The sequence below is a fragment of the Daphnia pulex genome, chromosome 3, assembly GCF_021134715.1.
Source record: "Daphnia pulex isolate KAP4 chromosome 3, ASM2113471v1".
In the NCBI taxonomy this organism is placed as follows: domain Eukaryota; kingdom Metazoa; phylum Arthropoda; class Branchiopoda; order Diplostraca; family Daphniidae; genus Daphnia; species Daphnia pulex.
In genome coordinates, this window is record NC_060019.1 from 4,996,058 (window position 1) to 5,017,309 (window position 21,252).

Here is a 21,252-nt window from a genome sequence, read left to right on the forward strand (position 1 = left end):
CCACCCTCAGCTGCCTGTACCTAGGCCATATGCGTTGTCATTTTACGAAATTCACATTTTTTTTCGAAAAATTTTCCCGTGGACATTTTTCATTTATTTTCAGCCATGGCCACCACTTATAATTAATTTTGACCATTTATGTGTAATTTTGCGGAAAACAATAATTTAAAATGTTACTTTTGTAAAATGGCATTTTCTCTATATCATTTTTTCTTAACGCCAAATCAATCATTCTTATATCATTTTTTCTTAACACTTTTCACCCTCACACCACCGATTGCCCGGCGGCACAAGATAAGCGTGATAAGCGCGCGCATAAAAAATTTTATGGTACCCTCTGGCGGCCATTTCTCCCGGGCATCTAGTGCCCTTAACGATAAATGGTTATAACTCCATAATGACGCGCACGAATGGACTACCCTCGACAAAGGATCGGTCAATTTACATATGGTGAAAAGGCGATTGAATTTTGTAGGTAGGTTATTGAGAAAACAGCTAAAAGAGTGACAACTTATGATTAATTTTCTCTCGTGTGAGGGCACATTGCTGCCGCCAACCCTACTGAAAAGTGAAAAGCCGTCATTTTTTTTTGTCCCGACGGTCGAAAAAGGGTAAAAAAAAATTATATCCGCTCAGGGGTTTTTTTTTTGGGGGGGGGGGGGGAGGGGGTTTACCATAGCTTAGTTAGATTAAGATACTTAAAAATAAAGCTCACGAAGAAAATAACGTGGTGTACAATTAATTCCAGTTTCGAAAATCAAAAGTAATTCGTTTGACTGTACTATAAAAAGTATAAATGAAAGTAAATTTGAGAAATTAAAAACGGTGGGACGCAACGTTGCCAACGTTGCCAAAGCGTTGTTAGGAAATTCTATTGATTAATTAAATGAATACTAGATGGTGTTCTCCGAGTTCGCCATCTAACGTAATAAAGCAAAACCTCGCACGCTTTGACAAACTCGCCCACACCTAAAAACTGCCGACTGCTGTAGTGTAGTGTAATTTATCCAATCGAAGTTTTGGTTAATGGAAATTTGTTAGATACAGGAGAAAATAAAGGTAAAAATGTTGCTATTTATGCTTGAGTTACAATTTTTAAGTTGGACGTAAGTAGGTCCCATTTCCTTTATTTATCTCAAGAGTTGAATAATCCTTTTATCAATATTGGCAGAGACAAGAATTGTACAGTTTCTACTTCTTGTGATGTTTTTTTTCCTTTCCTCTAAATTTAATAAGTAAATTAGACAGTTCTTCATGTTAATGTAGAAAACCTAACCTAACTGACATCTTTGGTTGCTTGTAAATTGTTGGAAGTACTTTGATTTTCTAATTTGCATTTATTGTTCACATATCCTAAGAATTAATTTCATTTCCATAATGATTGTCTGTGAATAAGAACAAGTGTTTATTCCAGAAAATTTCTGGTTTCCAGTGCCTTTAGAGGATTTTGATAGTGTGACAAATCCCAATGCTGCCATGCCTTTGGCACAGTTTGCAGACCCTTGGCGAAAGGTTCAAATCAAACAGGAGACGGAGGTAAGTTATTTTTTGTTTGTTTTGATTTCAAATCACTGATTCCATAGTTTACTAAGTATTGATTTGAACTCATTTCTCATGTATTTCCTTAATAATTTTCTTATAGTTTTTAAAGTAGGCCTATGTTGTGATTACCTTCAATAATAATAATTCAATAGATATAAGCCCTATACATTGACACATTAAAAAAAAACAATAACTTATAATTTTTCTGCTTATCAAATTCTTTTTTATATTACAATTAGTAGTCATCATTACATTGCATACATATAATTTAAGTACTTCTCTGAAAAATCAATAGGGTGCATTAGACAAGATTGTTGACTAAGTTTTCCATTTTCCTTTTTATTACTGATTTATCTTTTCATTTTTCTTTAGAACAACCCAGAAGAAATGCTTGTGGATGATGTCGAAGTAAGTAGTTATACTAGTATAATGTCCTTCATTGTTCTCTCCTTTTATTGACCAATTTTCAATCAAGTTTGTTGTCAATGAAATGAGAAATTTGTAGCGGACCTAAAACCTAGAATTAACTGAATAATTTGATTGTCTTGAATTTAATTTAAAAGGGAATGTTTTACTACTGTCACATTCTGCTCATGACCACCATGGGTTGTTTGGGCTATGTGTTGTCTACACTATACTGACTTTTAATGTTTCATCGTAGTCAAGCCATCAATACTGCAATGAAGTAGACCGAGAAATTGAATTGACTGATGTGACCAGAGATGGATACGAAAAAGCCGAAGCTTCGCATTTTGAACTGCTCAAAGTTCTGGGACAAGGATCCTTTGGAAAAGTGAGATATGTTTATATTCATACTATCTATATATCTATATTTCTATATTAATATAACTAATAATAGTAAATTCGAGGATTCAGCTAGCCGGGAAAAGCTTGTTTGTTCGTTTCGAATGTTTCTTACCATAAAATGATTTTATTTAGCTCGCCTTTCCAGTATATGACCATCACTTATTTATATAATCTTAAGAAATTTTTGTTAATTGAGGTGATAAGAAAAACTTAAAGTGAGGAAACTAGTATGTAAGTTTTGAGTAGCCGAAATTAGATTTTGGGGGATGACCTACAATAGAACCAGTAATAATTAAAACAAAAAAAAAAAGAAATCAATAAAGAAAAAAAGTAATTAATAAATTAAAGAAAAAAAAAATAATTGAAGAAAAAAAAAAAATAATTGAAGAAACAAAAATAATTGAAGAACAAAAAAAATAATTGAAGAAAAAAAAATAATTGAAGAAAAAAAACTGATTTACAATATAATTATAATTGATAACGCAAATTTTGCCAAATAAAATAAAAATCGATCTGTGTTTTCAGAAATTTAGTAAGAAAAATTGCATATCATTATTCGGGGATGGTAAAAACAATTCGAGACAAACTCAGCGTCTTAAAGCCCTTTCTTTCTTGTGCACCAATGAGTAATTGATAGACCTGAGTGTATCGTGTTAAAAGCTTGATTTATGCTCCATTCCCTATGATAAATAAATGTTCTCTTCGCATCTGAAAGAGGTTATAAAATATTTTAAGATATGAGTTTTATACCCATTGCCCAATCAGCAGTATAAACCCAGCCGTTTAATACGAATATCATTTTGACATATAACGGTTTCATTTTTCTCTCTAGGTTTTTCTCGTCCGTAAAATCGTTGGAAGAGATGCAAATACATTGTATGCCATGAAAGTATTAAAAAAGGCCACTTTAAAAGGTATTTTCTCTCGCATGTAGCCTTGGCACTTTTTGTTGCCTCGGTTTTGTGTATTATATTTCAAACAATTAAAGAATAATTTCCTAAAATATAGTTTAAAATCAGTAAATTAAAACTTTTTCTTCTTTTTTACAGTTCGAGATCGCGTTCGAACGAAAATGGAACGCAATATCCTTGCTGATGTTCGTCATCCTTTTGTTGTTAAACTACATTATGCTTTCCAAACGGAAGGAAAACTCTATCTTATTCTTAATTTTCTCCGTGGAGGCGATCTCTTCCATAGACTGTCTAAAGAGGTGCTCATTATTCTTTCTTTATAAATTTGTGTGTTTACTGATATTGATTACTCATTTGGTAATTATTTTTGGATAAATCAAGGTTATGTTCACAGAAGAGGACGTTAAATTCTATTTAGCTGAATTGGCTTTGGCTCTGGGACATCTTCACACCTTAGGGATAATGTATCGCGACTTGAAACCTGAAAAGTTTGTCTTGCGCTTTTTCTTTCTGTACTCGGCTTCAATTTATCTAAAATAACCGTTGTCTTCAATTTTAATCCCTCAACAGCATTTTACTAGATGCCGATGGCCATATTTCTTTAACGGATTTTGGCCTAAGTAAAGAGGCACTGGATGACAAGAAAGCGTATTCTTTTTGTGGCACGGTTGAGTATATGGCCCCTGAAGTCGTATCTCGCAAAGGACACTCGTTTGCTGCTGATTGGTGGTCGTATGGAGTCCTTATGGTAGGAAATAGCAGTCGATGCCGCAATATTATCATTGTTATCAAGTTTTCTTTAAATCGAGTGATGTATAATTTTCCAGTACGAAATGCTGACTGGAACGCTCCCATTTCAAGCTAGCAATCGAAAGGAAACAATGACGCAGATCCTTCGAGCTAAATTGGGAATGCCAGGTTTTCTATCTGGCGAAGCGCAGAGCTTATTGCGAGCTCTTTTCAAACGTAATCCAGACAATCGATTGAGCTCGGGTATGCAGTCTTTGCGCTAAATAAAAAATATTTAAATCAATATATTCTTAAGGAGATTCTAACAAATTTTCCCTTTTTTTTTAAGTCGACGAAATCAAGCAGCATCCATTTTTTTCAACCATCAACTGGGATAAACTATTGAAGAAGGAAATTGAACCACCCTACAAACCAGCAGTTAGTCGAGTCGATGATGCATTCTATTTTGATACAGAGTATACCTCCAAAACTCCGAAAGGTTAACAACTAAATATTTCGTATACTTCGTGAACTTAAGTGTCCATTTGTTCCATAGATTCTCCTGAAATTCCGCCCAGTGCCACGGCTCATGAACTTTTTCGTGGTTTTAGTTTTGTCAATCCACTCCTCATTCCAGATGAAGGCAATGGTAACACTAGTGCTTCTAATTATGTCGTTTCTGGAAGGATGGTTGATGCTCTCTTGGCTAAAGTAAGTTTGAACATTTCAGCATAGACAGAGTACTTTCACATATGTACATGTATTTTTTTTAACGTTTAAAAATATGATATGTACACTATTAAGTGATAAAAATTTATTTCCTTTTTCAGAATTTTTATGCCGCCAAGCTGAATTCAATTGCCGAGGATTATGAAATTCTAGAGGAGATCGGAATCGGTAGTTACTCTGTCTGCAAGAAGTGCCTGCACAAAGCCACTCGAGTAGAGTTTGCCGTAAAGGTCGGTGTTGGTCAAACATAGTCAGCAGTAATTCAAAATAATTATAAAATGCATTGTATGTAGATAATCGACAAATCGAAGCGTGACTGCCAAGAAGAAGTTGAAATCCTCTTTCGTTACGGAGGTCACCCAAATGTAATTACTCTTCGTGATGTATGTATATTATATTTAAATGTTATTATTCTATGGTGATAAAGATTGTTATATTAGATCTATGAAGACGAGAGGTACGTGTACCTTGTAATGGAGTTGATGCGTGGTGGTGAATTGCTTGACAGAATTCTCAGACAGAAGAATTTTAGTGAGCGTGAGGCCAGTATTACAATGTTTGTCGTTACTTCAGCTGTTCAGCACCTTCACAAAAATGGCGTTGTTCACCGTGATTTGAAACCTTCTAATATCCTGTATGCAAACACTGAAGCCCAGCCGGATTCGTTGCGAATTTGTGACTTCGGTTTTGCTAAGCAACTGCGAGCAGAAAATGGGTATTTTATTATTATTATTTTTTTTTTGGTTATGCCGTATGAACAATTTCTGACCGTTGCTTTCTAAACAAAAAATCATGAAGGTTGTTGATGACACCATGCTATACAGCAAACTTTGTGGCACCTGAAGTATTGAAGAGACAAGGTTACGATAAGGCGTGTGATGTTTGGAGTTTAGGCGTTTTACTTTATACTATGCTTGCTGGTCATACCCCTTTCGCTAATGGCCCACATGATTCTGCTGATGCCATTTTGCATCGAATTGGAGAAGCTAATTACGATCTTATTTCAGGTAAACTTTAAAACTTAAATAGTTTTAAAGTATATTAAAATATTTTCTGTCTTTCTCTTTTTCAATTCTTGGGTAAAGTGATTAAAATTTATATTACGTATCTGTTTGAAACTTTTGTTGACACATAGGAAATTGGAATCATGTCTCTTCTCCTGCCAAAGACCTCGTTCGTAAGATGCTCGATCTAGATCCTGCCAAGCGTCTAACAACCGCTCAAGTAGTAGCTCATCCGTGGATTCAGCAACGCCACACTCTGCCAGAAAATCAGTTGGCAATGCAAGATGCCCGTCTAGTTAAAGGAGCCGTAGCCGCAACATACCGTGCCATCAGTTCGTCGCCTTTAGCACCACATTTAGCACCAGTTCAAACTTCACAATTGGCCATGCGACGACGTAAATCACGTCCTAAAACGACAACAGATGTTTAGGCTAGAAAGAATTGTTTCTTTTCTAACTATCAAACTTTGAGTGGTTAACCGTTGTCATTCCAGTGTTTGTTATTACAGAAGATATGCTTTCAAACTGATTTTTTGCGCTGTTTTAGGTTTTTATATGTGCGTTGTTTTTTTCTCGTTTCAATGTTCAATTGTTCCATCTACAAATGCATCACATTTAATTTAGTTTAACACACTTATTTTAGGGTGCGAGGATTAGTAGGTGAGCAATGGGCTGTGCCAAAAGAATGTCTTTTGTCATTAAAACAATGTATTTTTTCTGATGGTAAAATTTTGCTTGAGTTTCTTGCTTTTCTCGTTTCTTCATATCGTTACACACATCCTCCCCTTTTACGTGATTGAAATCCTGATGTTTCTCCTTCATGAGGTCCAATACGGTTAGTATGGTGCTTTGAAATGTTGGTCACCTAATGTCTCTTCAGCATTTTTTTTTTCATTTTGAAATTCTTCCTTTGCAATGGCCTCAGGTTTGTATATGAAAGAATAGAATACACAGTAATGATGAAAATGTTATCAAAAAATGTTTCAATTTGAAGCTTTTTCCCATTTTATATCAGTAAAATGTATTTAACCTACATGCAAAATAATACAAAGACTAGCATCCTAGCACAGCGATATCATAAACCTCGAAAATTGAACGCATAAACCTTAAAAATTTAATTTTTTTGTATTTAAAAGGTCAATATTGATTTACTAACGCACCCTTTCGAATTAAAATTGTTGGCGCGCGGAAGATTCTGATTTGGTTCCAATTTGGACCATGTATTTAAAACCACGAAAAAAATAACTACCGAGTAAAAAAAAAATTATCTTGAGCGGTTCTTTAGTTAAAGCCGTTTTAAAATAGTTTTTTTTTCATTTTGCTCCGTTAAATAAAAAACATTCATTTTCATTTTTTGCGTCCTTGGTTTTATATTTTTGAGATCGAGATCACAACCAATCGACAGAGAATTTTATTCCTTATCGAATCGTTGTAGTTTTTGATTAAAAATCAATTAAAACTAAACAAATATGTACACTTTAACATTTAAATATTGGTCATTTTTAAATGCAAATAGCATAAAGGGACTCTTGCATTTTAATGCCGATTGTTTTATCCAATTAAGCATCTTCTCATCTTTAATTGGTATTATGTTCAAAAAAGTATAGTATTATATTAGTTTATCCACAATAATTGTTGAAAGACAAACCGAAATGCCGAACCGAAATGAATCCGGCTCATCCCCAAGGCAAAGGCCAGGGAGAGGGGGACCCAAAATTTGTTTGAAAAAAGGACGAAAAACCGAAAATCAGTTTGTTTGAAGTTTAGATGTTATTGCATGAACGATGTTCTTGCAAAAAAAAATAATCGTGAGGGACTCCATGCTCCATGCGCCAAGGAATCCAGGGCTCCAACTCCATGCGTTACGGAAAGCTGTTTAAAAGGGACCTTATGGTGGACAGTCCCTCCGTAGGGGAGACTGGAGTATGCCGGGACACCGGGTCAAGAGGGACAGTAGGGGGAAAAATAGTAGATTAAAAAAAAAAAAAAAAAAATAGTATGTTATTTGGATACATACAATCTACTTTGGCATGAAATTTGGTTGAGTTTTGTCAATAACTGTATGAGTTATTAACAAAACTAAAAAAACGGTTATTTTATAGTTATTTTTGTCTGGCCCATTTTATGTTTCTAGAAAAAAATAAACGCAAATGGAATGTAAATTTAATATACAGTGGGTACCGAAAGTATCCGTACGGCTAAGAGGATCAGTAGGGAAAACGCGTTTTTCAAAACGCTCCCTAAAATAGAATTCTCTGTGGAATTCAATAACATTTTTTTCAAAGGTTAATATTAGGGTATCATGTGATTTTTTGGGGGAATTTTTCATCAACGCGATATGTGGTTTTTATCGCGTTACTTAATTATCCGTACGGCCTAGAGGCCCAGTAGGGAATGGGCTTACTTTGGAGGCCTGTTATTCGGTAACTACGTAATATTATAGGGTGGGAAAGTTCTTGAAATAAAAAGAGCTGCATTAGCTCTATGTGTGGTCATAAGATCAAATTTTTAAAGTTTCACTTATAGTGATGAAATCGAAAATGAAAACACGAATTATAAGTTTTCATTTTTCTTCCCCTCGATTCCCCATCACCAGTGTTGCCAATAACCTGTTATTTTAATATTATTTCAAAATTTGGCAATATAATTGGATGAAAATCAATGTTCTTATAGGTTTCAATAACAAACATAAAGCTCACGACTGAAAATTAAATTTTTCTATCCTTCCCACTGGCGCAATGGCGGCCGCAGTCAAAGCTCGTACGGCAGCATTAATATCCAGAATAGTGGTTTCAACAGAGGCGGGAAGAGCGACAAAGGGAATCCCTACTTCAAGCAGCCGGCCCAGGGCGCCAACAACAGGTATGTAAATCCTTCTTATTGTTTCACGCCCCTATTTTTCCTAAAACGCCTCCCGTTCAGTCACATAGTGGTGGTCGATTGAGCAAATTCGCAGACGCATGGCTCTCTCTTACTGATGATCAATGGATCTTATCTACAGTCATTCACGGTTATGCCATTGACTTTGTTTAACCCCCCATCCAACATTCCGTCCCTTCAAGGTATATTATGTCTAAAGAAATGGAAATTGTCTGCGACCAAGATGTCAAAACTTTGCTGAAAAAAAGGTGTAATTAGGCCCGTTAATGCTAGCTCTGACGACGGTTTCATTTCCAACATGTTTGCAATTCCTAAGAAATCGGGCGGTTGGTGGCCAATCATTAATTTAAAATGTCTGAATGCATTCGTCTCTTACCAACATTTTAAAATGGAAGGTCTGGAATGCGTCAAATACCTTCTTCAACATGGTGATTGGATGGTTAAACTCGATTTACAAGACGCTTATTTCTTAGTGCCCCTATCTCCAGAGCACTATAAGAAGTATTTATGCCTCGCTTTTGGTCTCTGTTCATCCCCGCGAGTCTTTACGAAACTTTTAAAACCTGTTGTGGCTTATTTACGCGAGCGTGGCATCCGGTTAATCATTTACCTCGATGACATGCTTATCTTGAACACATCTCGGGACGGTCTTCTCGCTGACCTAAAAATTATTATTAGTCTATTAAAATCGCTAGGTTTTATAATTAATTTAAAAATCGGTTATTGAGCCTCAACAAATCCTTGAGTATCTGGGCATGTTGGTTAATTCTCTTTGCCTATTTTTCTCATTGCCCCAGAATAAGGTCGAATCTATTGTAAAACTTTGCAAAGAAATTATGTCGGACAAGGTTGGGCGAGTAAAATTGCGGGACCTGGCCAAGGTCATGGGGAATTTTTCTTGGGCTATCCCCTCAGTCCCCTTTGCACAAGACCATTTTAGGAAATTAAAAATTTCTATCTGTCGCACGCCCATGAAGATTAAAAAAAATGGTTTCTCTCACTGAACCCGCCAAGGCCGATTTGGTTTGGTGAGCATCTCATCTCAAACTTCGTAATGGCAAATCCTTTTTCCCCGACAATCCTGATTTGATTATTTTTTCTGACGCCTCCCTTACCTGGCTGGGGTTGCAGTTTGTGATGGCTCTCGGTCTAGGAGACCTTATGGACTACTGCCGATGCAGAACGGCACATTAACGAATTGGAGCTTTTAGCTGCTTATTTTTCTTTACAAGCGTTTGCGAACTCCTTGTGATGATATGCCATCTGGCAACACGGCACCCATCGGCTCTATATATAGGAGAGGACCCCCTCCCTATGTCTCTGTCTCACTCTGACTCCCACTCAGTCTCTGTCTGCTCTTCACAGAGCATTGGTCGTCCCAATATACTGAATCGAGCCGCAATCTCTCTCTCTCTTTATTCGACTTCATCACATGGCGCAGTTGGTAGGGTCGTTTCAGTTAAGGTACATTCATCGTGCAATTTATTGTGACAATTTAGTGGCGTTAATTTCCCGACCAGAGTGTGTGTGAACTGCAGTTTTTGTGTTGTCGCGACAGTTTTCGTCACGACCGCATGGCTGCGCACGGCACTACCCAGTTGACTAGTGACTATTGTGTGGCCTAACATTCTTGTCCGCCATTGTTTCGATTTGATCGGAAGAAGACATTTCTGCATCCACGTTTATCCAAGGCATCCGACTTTAACTTTTGGTTTGAGGTGAAGTTTTCGCTCATGTTGGCTTTATTCATGATAGCGATCGTGATTTATCAGCCATTGAGCAATCGTTTGAACATTTTTTTTGTCGTCATGCTTTAGTCGGTCCTTGTCATGGTAGCTATCGTGATTGATGGGCCACTAAGCGGTGCATTTTGAGTTCTTGTCTCCACGTTACAGTGTCAGTGGTCAGCAGCAATCATCCCGTTTTCATTTTTCTCTCTCTCTCCAAGCTGGAGGGCGACGAAAGTGGGCTTGACATTGGCTGGCTTTGGAACAAGTACATCAACATGGCGGCGTTTAAACCGTACGGCAAACCTCCACCTTTCGACCTGGACGAATACAAGGATTCTTTCGAACTATGGCACAAGAAATGGACGATTTTTCTCAGCCTGTCGACGATTGATTCGGCGCTGGACGCAGGTCAGCGGGCCGTATACAAGGCTCACACGCTGCTATCATGCCTGTCAACCGACACACTCCAAGCGGTTATCTCCATGGGCTTAACCGACACGCAGCTTGACAACCACACGGTCATCATCGACCACCTCCGTACTCGTTGCAATGCCGGCCGCAACCGCCACGTGTGGCGCCAACAGTTCGCGGCAAAGACACAAGGCGTGCAACAATCAGCAGACGATTGGTTGTGTGAGTTGCGGGACTTAGCCCGGAAATGTGAATTCGCGACGGATTGTTGTGCGAATTGTGAAAAAACTCGTATTTTAGGCCAACTTATATTCGGCGTTGAAAGTGATGAAGTGCGAGTGAAACTCCTTGAACAAGGTGCGACTTTATCGCTGGATCAAGCGCTGACTATTATTCGGACAGCTGAAGCCTCCAACAAGCAATCAAAAAACTTGAAGACCGGAGACGCAGCAGCGATCCAAGGCACTACTTCAAACTACAGGCGATCTAAGCAGATGTCGGACCGACCACCACCTCGTGAAACGGACAAACCGCCCGAAGGTGACAGTGAATTGGACTTCGACAAGTTTACGGGCTGCTGGAACTGTGGCTCAAAATCGCGGTGTAAACCCTTGACGGCCTGCCCGGCCCAAGGTAGAAAGTGTAAACGATGTGGTAAGCCCAATCACTACGCTCAAGTGTGCCGTACTTAAATCTACTACCCCTGAACATCCCCGAACGCGTGTTGAACAGTTAATAGTGCATACAGCGCTATCGATGTGACTCGTTTTTTGCGACGCATCCCCCACGTGACGGACGGATTTGGTTCTCATCGTGCATACAGCACGAACGGTGCGACTCGTTCTCTTCGACGCACCCACCCTCATCACATGGCGTACATTTAATTGTGCATACAGCATGATTGGTGTGACTCGTTTTTTTTCGACACATCTCCCACGTGACAAACAGTTTGTTTTTGTTTTATGTTCGTGCGTACAGCACAACAGTGTGACTCGTGTTTTCATCGACACACCCACCCCATCACAGTTATTTTTTTGGTCCGTTTGTGCGTACAGCACCCCCACCACGTTGTAGTCTACGTGGCGGAAGTTAATTTTTCGTGAGCAGCCTCCCGACGCTTCCATATTTCATCCAGCACTTGGCGCCATCTCGCGTCGAATTTTGAAGTTGGAACCAAACGACGATCCTAACATCGCCTGGCTGTTTTCTCACCATGGACCTTCCCGACCTTGATGACAACAACACCATCATCATTCTTCTCCGTGGACGCGGTAACAACCGACACAACGACGACGCCGCCCATCGACGCCAAAACTGGCCGCTGGTATTGCAGCTCCAACCTTCCCACGTCGGTCAACCACCTCCGCCAACCGGAACATCATTTTTTTTCCCAGCCGAGAAGACACATTGACACCCATCTCATTCGCATGTTTACTTATTCATGGTTATGTGTGTATTGTGTGTTGCCCAGTTGGTGCATGTTTCTTTAACACCTTAAAGAGCAAAGTTAACTATGCTGTGTTATCTTTGCTCATTGAAAGGGGCGTGTGATGATATGCCATCTGGCAACACGGCACCCATCGGCTCTATATATAGGAGAGGACCCCCTCCCTATGTCTCTGTCTCACTCTGACTCCCACTCAGTCTCTGTCTGCTCTTCACAGAGCATTGGTCGTCCCAATATACTGAATCGAGCCGCAATCTCTCTCTCTCTTTATTCGACTTCATCACACTCCTCAGAAAACATTTATATTCAGTTATTTTAGACAAATCAACGGCGGTCGCTTATATTAATAAGTGTGGGGGTACGCATTCAAGAGCTCTCTCCATCCTTGCGGCTCAGATTATTCATTGGTGTGAAGCTCGCAATGTTCACATTTTGGCGTCTCATTTACCGGGAAATTCTAACGTTATTGCAGACGAAGAATCGAGGACGGCGCCCAACTCGAGCGATTGGATGCTGCTGCAGGACAGTTACAGACAACTATCGAAAATTTCGCCAGTTCAGATCGACCTCTTTGCGTCGGCCTGGAATGCTCAGCTTCCCAATTTCGTGAGTTGGCTACCGCAGCCCAAGGCTTCAGCGATCAACGCATTCGCGTTGAATTGGCAGGGGTTGCTCGGCTAAGCCTTTCCCCCATTCGCTCTTATCCCACTCTGCTTGGCCAAGATAAAGAAAGAGAAAGCGGACATCGTTCTCGTGGGTCTTCTTTGGCCCTCTCAGCCTTGGTTTCCCCTTCTATTGCAAATGTAGATCGATTTCCCTTGGATTCTAACTCCGTATTATCTCTTGTTACACTCGCCAATGCTAGAGCCACACCCACTAATCCAGTCAAAGAAATTCCTGCTAGTCACATGGAAGTTGTCAGGCGACGTTTTGAAAGTAAAGGATTTTTAAAAGGGACTGTCGACATTCTCATGGAAAGTGTCTGTGAGTCCACAACAGCTAGTTACGAGTCCGCCTGGAAAAATTGGGTTAATTGGAACCACAAACAGGGTTCGGATCCCTTCTCTTCTTCTTTGGTAATCATACTGCAATTTCTGACGGATATGGCTAATTAAAGTTCCTCGTACAGTTCCGTCAATACATCTCGTTCAATGCTCTGCTCCACTCTCGACCCCATTGACGGATACAAAATAGGGGAACACCCTACTGTTGTACAATTGCTAAAAGGTTGTTTCAACCGTAAGCCTCCTAAAGCCAGATATAATATAATTCCCTTTGGGACCCAGATGTTGTCTTAAATTATTTAAACTCCTTTCCTAATAATTCCGATCTCGGTGTCGTTGTCTTGTCGAAAAAGTTAGCCACGCTATTGGCCTTGGCCACTATCTCTAGAGTATCTGAAATTATGGCAATTTCCTTTCATTCACTAAAATTTTCCCCAACAGCAGTCAGTTTCTCCCTCACCCGGCCAAAGAAAGCGCAACACTCGGGTCCGCTTAAATCATTCGTGCTACCTCGTTTCAAAGGCAAATGTTGCTTGGTGGATTCCTTGAGTCTTATGTCGCTATCTCTGGCGAATGGAGAGATCCAGACTCGTCTGCTCTTTTCTTGTCGATTAGAAGACCTCACAAACCAGTCGGTTCGTCTACTTTGGGTAACTGCATCAAGACGTGTTTATCTGACGCTGGTCTAGACCTGTCATCGTTCTCTGCTCATTCTACCCGCGGCGCGGCTGCGTCTCAAGCTGTAAAGCAAGGTATCCCGGTGGATACCGTCCTTAAAACAGATAACTGGTCGAGAGAATCGACGTTCCAAAAATTTTATCATCGCGAGTTAGTTGGGACCACGGTGACAGAAGCAGTGTTAACTCAAATAAGTTCCGAGTGATTGATCTTTGAAGTCACTGTTAAAGTGAATATTGATATTGGGAGTATAGTTGTTCATTATGGTTCCAAGTTCGGCGGACGTAGTTCCAATTCCGTAGCTTTATTTCAGAAACTACAGATGTAATTAGTTCTCTTTATTTGTTGAAGAAGAACTGTTTGGCAAGGGGGCATGTTACTGCCGTCAATCCCTTTGATTTCTGAGAGAGGATTTTTTTTGCTTGGTTTAAACTCCTTAAGAAAAGCAATTAGGCGGGCTTCATTCACTGTTGACGCTGCAACCTGTCTTCCTCTTTTGGGGTAGATTTCACATATGTGACTTTTCCCAAAATAAATATGGTTTCGTCACTTAATTCTTCAGAAGTACCTAAGGAGGCAAATGCGTTTTGATATTGCACATAATTATGTAAAACGCCAAACGGCCCCTTCTTTCCCCTTCTAGAAAAAGTGGGATTTTGACCACATCCGGTGAATGCGTGAAACCCTAGCTGGAATCGCTTTTGATAATTGTGGGCAAATGGTGTTTTCCAGTTTTATTGATGTCGATGTATCGTAAAGAATTATTGGCGATAACTCCTGCTTCCATGTACAGTTGAATGCCATCTTTAAGTTGGTGCAAATTTCTAATGGCAATGGCTAAAACATTCGAGTTGGTGGTTCTTTAAACAACCGTAGCAGGGCTCTCCAAAGTAGCACAATATGCCATCATTCTTGTGTCGGCTTCTTCGAGATTGCTTCGTAGTGTAGGCTCTTCCATCTTCATAACCGTTTCAGCGTCGACATAAAAATGGAAACAGTGCAATTCTTCAGTGACGTTCAACTTCTTCTCTGCTAATACTGATGCAAGGGAGTCGTCTTCTAATGCGTTAACAAAATATGAATGCTTTTTTGAATCTGTCGCATCTAAGTTCGAGGAAGTTGGTTTAGTTGGTTTGGTTTGGTGAGGACCGGATATTTCATAAAACGCGTCCCGTCCCCCAGTACTCCTCCGGTCTCTCTCATGGTCTTTTATCGATGGAGAAACACAGCGGTCAAATACTACGTGAATGTATTTGGCTGTAGTACGACCTAACTGAGTTAGAAGATATTACGTAATTTTACCAAAAGTGTTAAGACAAAAACATTTTCAAAATGTGCTGGATACCTTTCCAATCACAAATAAATGTCACTATTGCTTTGGGCTAGCCTTGCTTTGAAACCTATGCTTATAACCTATTCTACAATAAAAACACAATAAGATTACTTTTTATATGTGAAAGATTACATTGAGAACGTTGAAGAAAAACAAAAAATTCTGCGCAAATGGGTTTGGTTAAAATTTTTTGAAATCGTCCTTAAAAATTTTCCTATCACATTTAAAGGTTTTTTAAAAATGTAAATCAGAGAGGAATAACCTTTTATGCATTAAAAACACAAGTCTGCTTGTTAGATGTGAAAGGTCGCATCATTGGTGTTGAAGAAACACCAGAAATACTGCCCAGAATCGCAGACAAAAACATTTTCGAATCGTGCTGGAGACCTTCCTATCACGCAAGGTCACTTGCTTTGAAAAAAAAATGTAAAATAATGTATTCTACAATAAAAAAATGAAATTACTCTTCATATGTGATTGGTCGCATTGTCTTTGAAGAAAAACGAGAAATACTGGCCAAAAACATTTTCAAATTATACTGGATGGAAAATTTTTTTACATATAAAGGGTACTCGCTTTGAAACAATGTGGAATAACCCATTCTACACTAAAAATAAAATGTTACTCTTTACATGTGATAAATTGTATCGGTGAAAACGAAATGTGTAATAAAGAAATGTGTTAATAATGTTGTAGGAGCATTTGGCCATGAATATTGCAGGAAAATTTACGTAAATAAATTTTTTTAAAGAAATAAACATAGTCTAACTTGCTTGTTTTAACTTAAACAAGCGCAAGAAAACCCAACTAAAGAAAAATTTTCCAATGATCCACTCAAAGAGTGATGTTTTGTGAATTACAACTGTTAAGCAATATATTTAGTGAAAAATATATCCACATCATCGCGAAGAATTTTGCAGAGATCGAACCTTTTGAAATGTGACATTTTTGAAGAAAAGATGACTATGGGATCAAGAGCTGTCAAGACTGAGTTGTTTTGTTCCCTCATTTAGTAATAATTCTTATCACATATACTTGTTCGGTCAATTTGAGAACTAATAGTTGTAAAAATTTCATTGTCAATTGAAACTAAATTGACAAATGAAAAAAATATGCCTTAGGAGACCAATTGAACTTCGAAACAAGCATTTTCTCGTTTCCGCGGGCACGTAAAAAACCACGATGGAGATAAAACATACACAGAAAAAAATATGCGATATGATAGTGATTGCAATATGATATTGAATTGTAAAATGATATTGATGCACACCATGGTGTGCATAAGGCTCACAATTGTGTTCCATGCAACCATACACTGCTTAAGAACGGCATACTGTGATACCTTGACTGACAGACATTGAAGCAGCACCTAAAGGTCTATTGCATATAAATATAGTCTAGTATGGATGTAAGGGAGGTTCTGGAAGATTGCGAATCACAAAGCCAAAGATGTTGAATTGACTTTTTCCTATGTCCATTTCTAACCTTCAATTTATGACATCAACTATCACGCTCTGCAAAACTGTATTTAAGCCAAATTGACAAATCTCAATACAGCAATATTTATAAGCGTAAGCTTTCTTTTTATCGTCATTTTTTAAATTTTCTGATGCTATAAAAATGTTTAGCTCAATTTATTCTGATTTAAAATTTTTTTCTGAATTTTGCTTTTTTGCATTGATGATTTATATGATCTATCCAATTCAGATCGTATGGCCCCAGAGGTCGAGAAAAGTCCAATACGCTATTCTTCTGAATGGATGTGTGTGTTAGTTTCACAGAACACAATGATAGATTGGACACTAAGTCAGACGTATAGGACATTTAATTTACGCTTTATTACTGCAGTATCTGTAAATTCACCCTAGCTATTCTGAATTGGTTTTTTTTTCGGTAGGTTTCCACATGTATGGAGTTGTCAAAAATCCGATTATTTTAACAATTTGCTGATAAATGGATGTATTCAATGAGAACAATAGAACGTGATAAGGGACTTGACAGACTCAAAGTAGGTTTGTTATAATGGTGATGAGGCTTCACAGACTGTGGATTGTCTGTTCCCTGATTTTTAGGAATTGATGGCTTCAGAACTTTGGTTGGACTCCAAGTCAGATGTAGGAATTTCATTTCAACATTCATTTATGCTGTGTGCATAAATTTATCTCATTCTGACATTATTTTATTATTGTTGGTTGTATATGTTGGTATTAATAATCCTAATCCTTTCCCTGATTTTTTCGAATTGACGATGCTGGCTCCAAAACATAATGGATTGGATTCCAAGTCAGATGTAGGCATTCTAATGTGGTTGTGGATAGTTGGTCCCTGATTCAAAACTCATGTTATTTGCCTCTGACGTCTACAGCAATTAGATTACGAAATGGGTATCCCGAAACATTACGTAAGGTTAGGTGTAAACATTTCTTTTTTTACAACTTGATTTCGCTATTTTGTCCATGCAAAACCATCCAGTAGTGATAACATGCATATGAAGGTACTCTTGAGTCCCCATAGCCTGGCATCTGCCACTCGTTAAATTCCTCGTTAAATCAAAAAATGTCACGACCATCATTGTCTAGTAGTGTATATTTGATAACAGTTTTATATTTGGCTGTAAGTGAAAATTTTGGTCACAAAGTTCTCATGTTGAAAAACAATCGACATAAAATTGTTTGGGTTGCCCATAATAGTAATTTGGGAGCTCAGCGACCAAAAGATGCCTTCTGATTAGAAAAAGGTTTAAAGGTAAGTTTCACACCGGAAGAAACGCAACGTTACGAAGCAAAGCGCAACTTAGTGTGACTGTGTGACGGAAGAATCTGCAACACAACTTAAGGGGGTTTGAAGCATCACCCTCAAGGCTATTCCTTTCCCTAGAAATCAGGATGAAACAAGATGACACAAAAAATTTTCCAGTAAATCATTTCCTGATTTAAGATACGAGCTGGATATTCAGGGTGTCCCCAGTTTTTCCCCAATACCTCAGAAAAACTGGTGCAATCGTTGCTAAATAGAGTCAAAGACCTCGAAGTAAGTATGTATCAAAATTGCTGGTGTATTCATTCTTTTATTATATTGTATGTATTTCATCTGCCAGAGATATTTGAACAGCAGTATGCTGTAGTGTAAAATTCTGAATGGATGAATAGATTGGGTGATTTGCGCAATGCATCAGATGAAGGGACAAATTTAGGCAATTTCAATTACGCATTTCTGCTTTATCCATCATTCTGATAACCTTTTGTTGTTGTCGTTCATAGGTTGGCTTTTAATTATGGTAGCAGAGAGATTGAGGAAAGCCCATTAGGGGTGCTTGATTCTCCTCAGTGTATTAGTGATGTTATAGTCTCACAGAACTACTCGATGAATTGGAAATATGACAGAGATAAAACACATACCTATTAGGTAGGAAACTTTTTGTTCTTTTGTGCTTGGAAATTTCTTCATTTGTGCTTTTATTATATAAGTAATCTCATACTGATGTTGTATAAATATGGATAATGAACTTCTGCTTTTTGCTATTGACATTCACGAGTGGAATGCAGATGTGGGTGGCAGAGAACATGATAAAAGCATTTAACTTTATATTTTTTTATTAACCAAATTTGAAGTTTGAACTGCCATTTGAAAACTTTCAACTAACGAAAATGACTAACGAGGTGCAAGATGAATTGATCAATAAAATGTTCCTTGTTGTAGGTACGAACTTGACCTTTGTGTTTATCATCAGTCCTTCACAAGAACTTCATGAAGTTCTTGCATAGCAATATACTAGTTAATGTATGAAATCTTATTTCATCGTATTTATTTCTTCTACCAGAACTTGATGAATAGCAATCTGCTACTGCAAAAATGTTAAATGGGAGAGTACACTCACGGGCCTGCACAATGCACTGGATACTAATGTGTAGGCACTTCATTTATGCTTTCATTTCTGCTTTGTGCATAAATTAACCACATTCTAATATTGTTTTGTTGTTTTTTGCGGGTATAGGTTTGTTATATAATGGCGAGGCTTTTCTCCGACTGTGGATAGTCTGTTCCCTGATTTTTAGGAATTGATGATAGCTACAAACATGGATTGGATTCTAAGTCAGAAGTAGGCATTTCATTTAAGCTTTCATTTCTGACTTAGAAAATTGAACTTAAGCTTCATTTCTGCTTTAATTGCATAATTAATAACATTCTGATGTTTTTGTGGATAGTTGGCCCCTGATTCAGAACTAATGTTTTTTTGCTCTTCCGTCTGCAATTGACGAAATGGGTATCCCGGAACACGACGTAAGTTTAGGCGTGAACATTTCACTTAACTTGATTTCCATTTTGTCTATGCAATCCATCCAGTCGTGATAACATGCATATAGCCTGGCATCTGCCCCTCGTTAAATTTAAATGTTTTCATAATTTTTTCATTCTCACGTTTTCACTTTCGTACTAAAAACAAAATTTAAGTTTTTGTTAGAAAATCAAAAAATGTCACGACTATCTATAAATTGTGTTGTATTTATTCAAAGAGATTTTTACAGCAGCTCCCTGCAAGAACACTTGATCAACAACATGTTCCTTGTTGTAAGGTACCAATTTGTCCTTCGTGGCTATCATCAGTTCTTTACAAGAACTTCGGTAGTGCATTGCTTACTGAATAGAGTGTAGAAAGAGCTCGAAAAAAGTATGTATCAAATGCTTGCGTTTTACATTCATTTATTCCATCGTATTTTGGAGTTGATGGCTACAGAATATGGGTTTGACTGAAAGTCATATGTAGGAATTTAATTTACACTTTCTTTTCATATAGCTTTGTGCATAAATTAATCTCATTCTGACATTATTTGTTTTTAAGTCTGTGGTCTCACAGACTGAAAATAGTCCGTGCCCTGATTTGTTGGAATCGATGGATCTTGGATTTTATGTTTGTTTACAATGGCGAGGCTTCATCACAGACAGTGGATAGTCCATTCACTGATTTTTTTTGAATCGATGGCAACAAAACATGGTTGGACTCCAATTCAGATGTAGGCATTTCATTTACGCTTTCATTTCTGACTTAGGAAATTTAACTTACGCTTCATTTCTGCGTTAATTGTATAATTAATCCCATTATGATGTGGATAGTTGGTCCCTGATTCAGAACTCAAATTATTTGCTTCGAACGTCTACAATTGGATTATGGCAAAATGGGTACCCCAGTACATGACGTAAGTTTAGGTGTAAAAATTTCAATAAACTTGATTTCGATTTTGTCCATGCAATCTATCCAGCCGTGAACAAAAATTGAAGAACATTTGGTTCTGGTTGAATGTAAAAAACCCCTATCAGAGGTCTTCTACTTGATAGATTCAACTTCCTTTTCAAGCCTAAAAATGAAGGCACTGGAGAGTCTCTTGATACTCGGCAGTAACAACACTGTCGAGGATTATGTGTATCCGAACATTAGATTTCTAGAAGGCATATGAAGCTGCTCCTGAGTCTTCATAGCCTAACATTAAATTTAAATTTTTTCACCATTTTTTTTATCCCTTCGCAAGTTTTCACTTTTGCACTACAAACTCAAATTTAAGTATTGGTCTGAAATTCAAAAAATTTCACGACTATCTTTGTCTAGTAGTGTAAATTTGTTAACAGTTTTTTGTTTGGCTGTAAGTGGAATGTTTAATCACAATGTTCTCATGTTGAAAAACACTCGACATTAAATTGTTTTTGTCGCCCATAATAACCCATATTAACGTTTTTAGTTACTGTAATTGATCTTGTATCTTTTGGATCATTTTAGTTTTTTTTTATTTTAGATCAGTGACGGTTACGCCACGGGTGACTGTACTAAAACAAGGCCAATTAAAATGATTTAATATTCAAGTTTCAACCAGGGAGGAGTATTTTCACTTCATTTGTGCTTTTATTAGATAATTAATCCCATTTTGATGTTTTTTATAGTTGGCTTTATATATGATGAATTGCTGCTATTTGCAAGTGACATCCATAAGTGGATTGATGACGTGGGTGAAACAGAAGACGATGTAAGTGTTGTACATAACCTTCTTTTTTTTAATT

The 21,252-nt window shown here is 37.8% G+C and overlaps 1 protein-coding gene across 2 annotated transcripts; it reads left to right on the top strand.

The window, feature by feature from the left end:
* Positions 1–907: 907 nt before the first annotated feature.
* LOC124191579 (ribosomal protein S6 kinase 2 beta-like) lies at positions 908–6,687 on the top strand. Of its 2 annotated transcripts, none has more exons than XM_046584879.1 (16): positions 908–1,059; positions 1,433–1,536; positions 1,915–1,950; positions 2,204–2,335; positions 3,182–3,263; positions 3,399–3,559; positions 3,642–3,748; positions 3,831–4,008; positions 4,088–4,253; positions 4,339–4,488; positions 4,546–4,700; positions 4,820–4,948; positions 5,012–5,101; positions 5,159–5,433; positions 5,517–5,725; positions 5,854–6,687. In XM_046584879.1, the coding sequence occupies exons 2-16, from the start codon at positions 1,477–1,479 to the stop codon at positions 6,150–6,152; spliced, it is 2,229 nt and encodes a 742-aa protein (XP_046440835.1). In that variant the 5' UTR covers positions 908–1,059; positions 1,433–1,476; the 3' UTR covers positions 6,153–6,687. The 2 variants fall into 2 exon arrangements, with proteins under 2 accessions (XP_046440835.1, XP_046440836.1); XM_046584880.1 differs by having other exon boundaries at positions 922–1,059; positions 1,415–1,536.
* Positions 6,688–21,252: the final 14,565 nt, after the last annotated feature.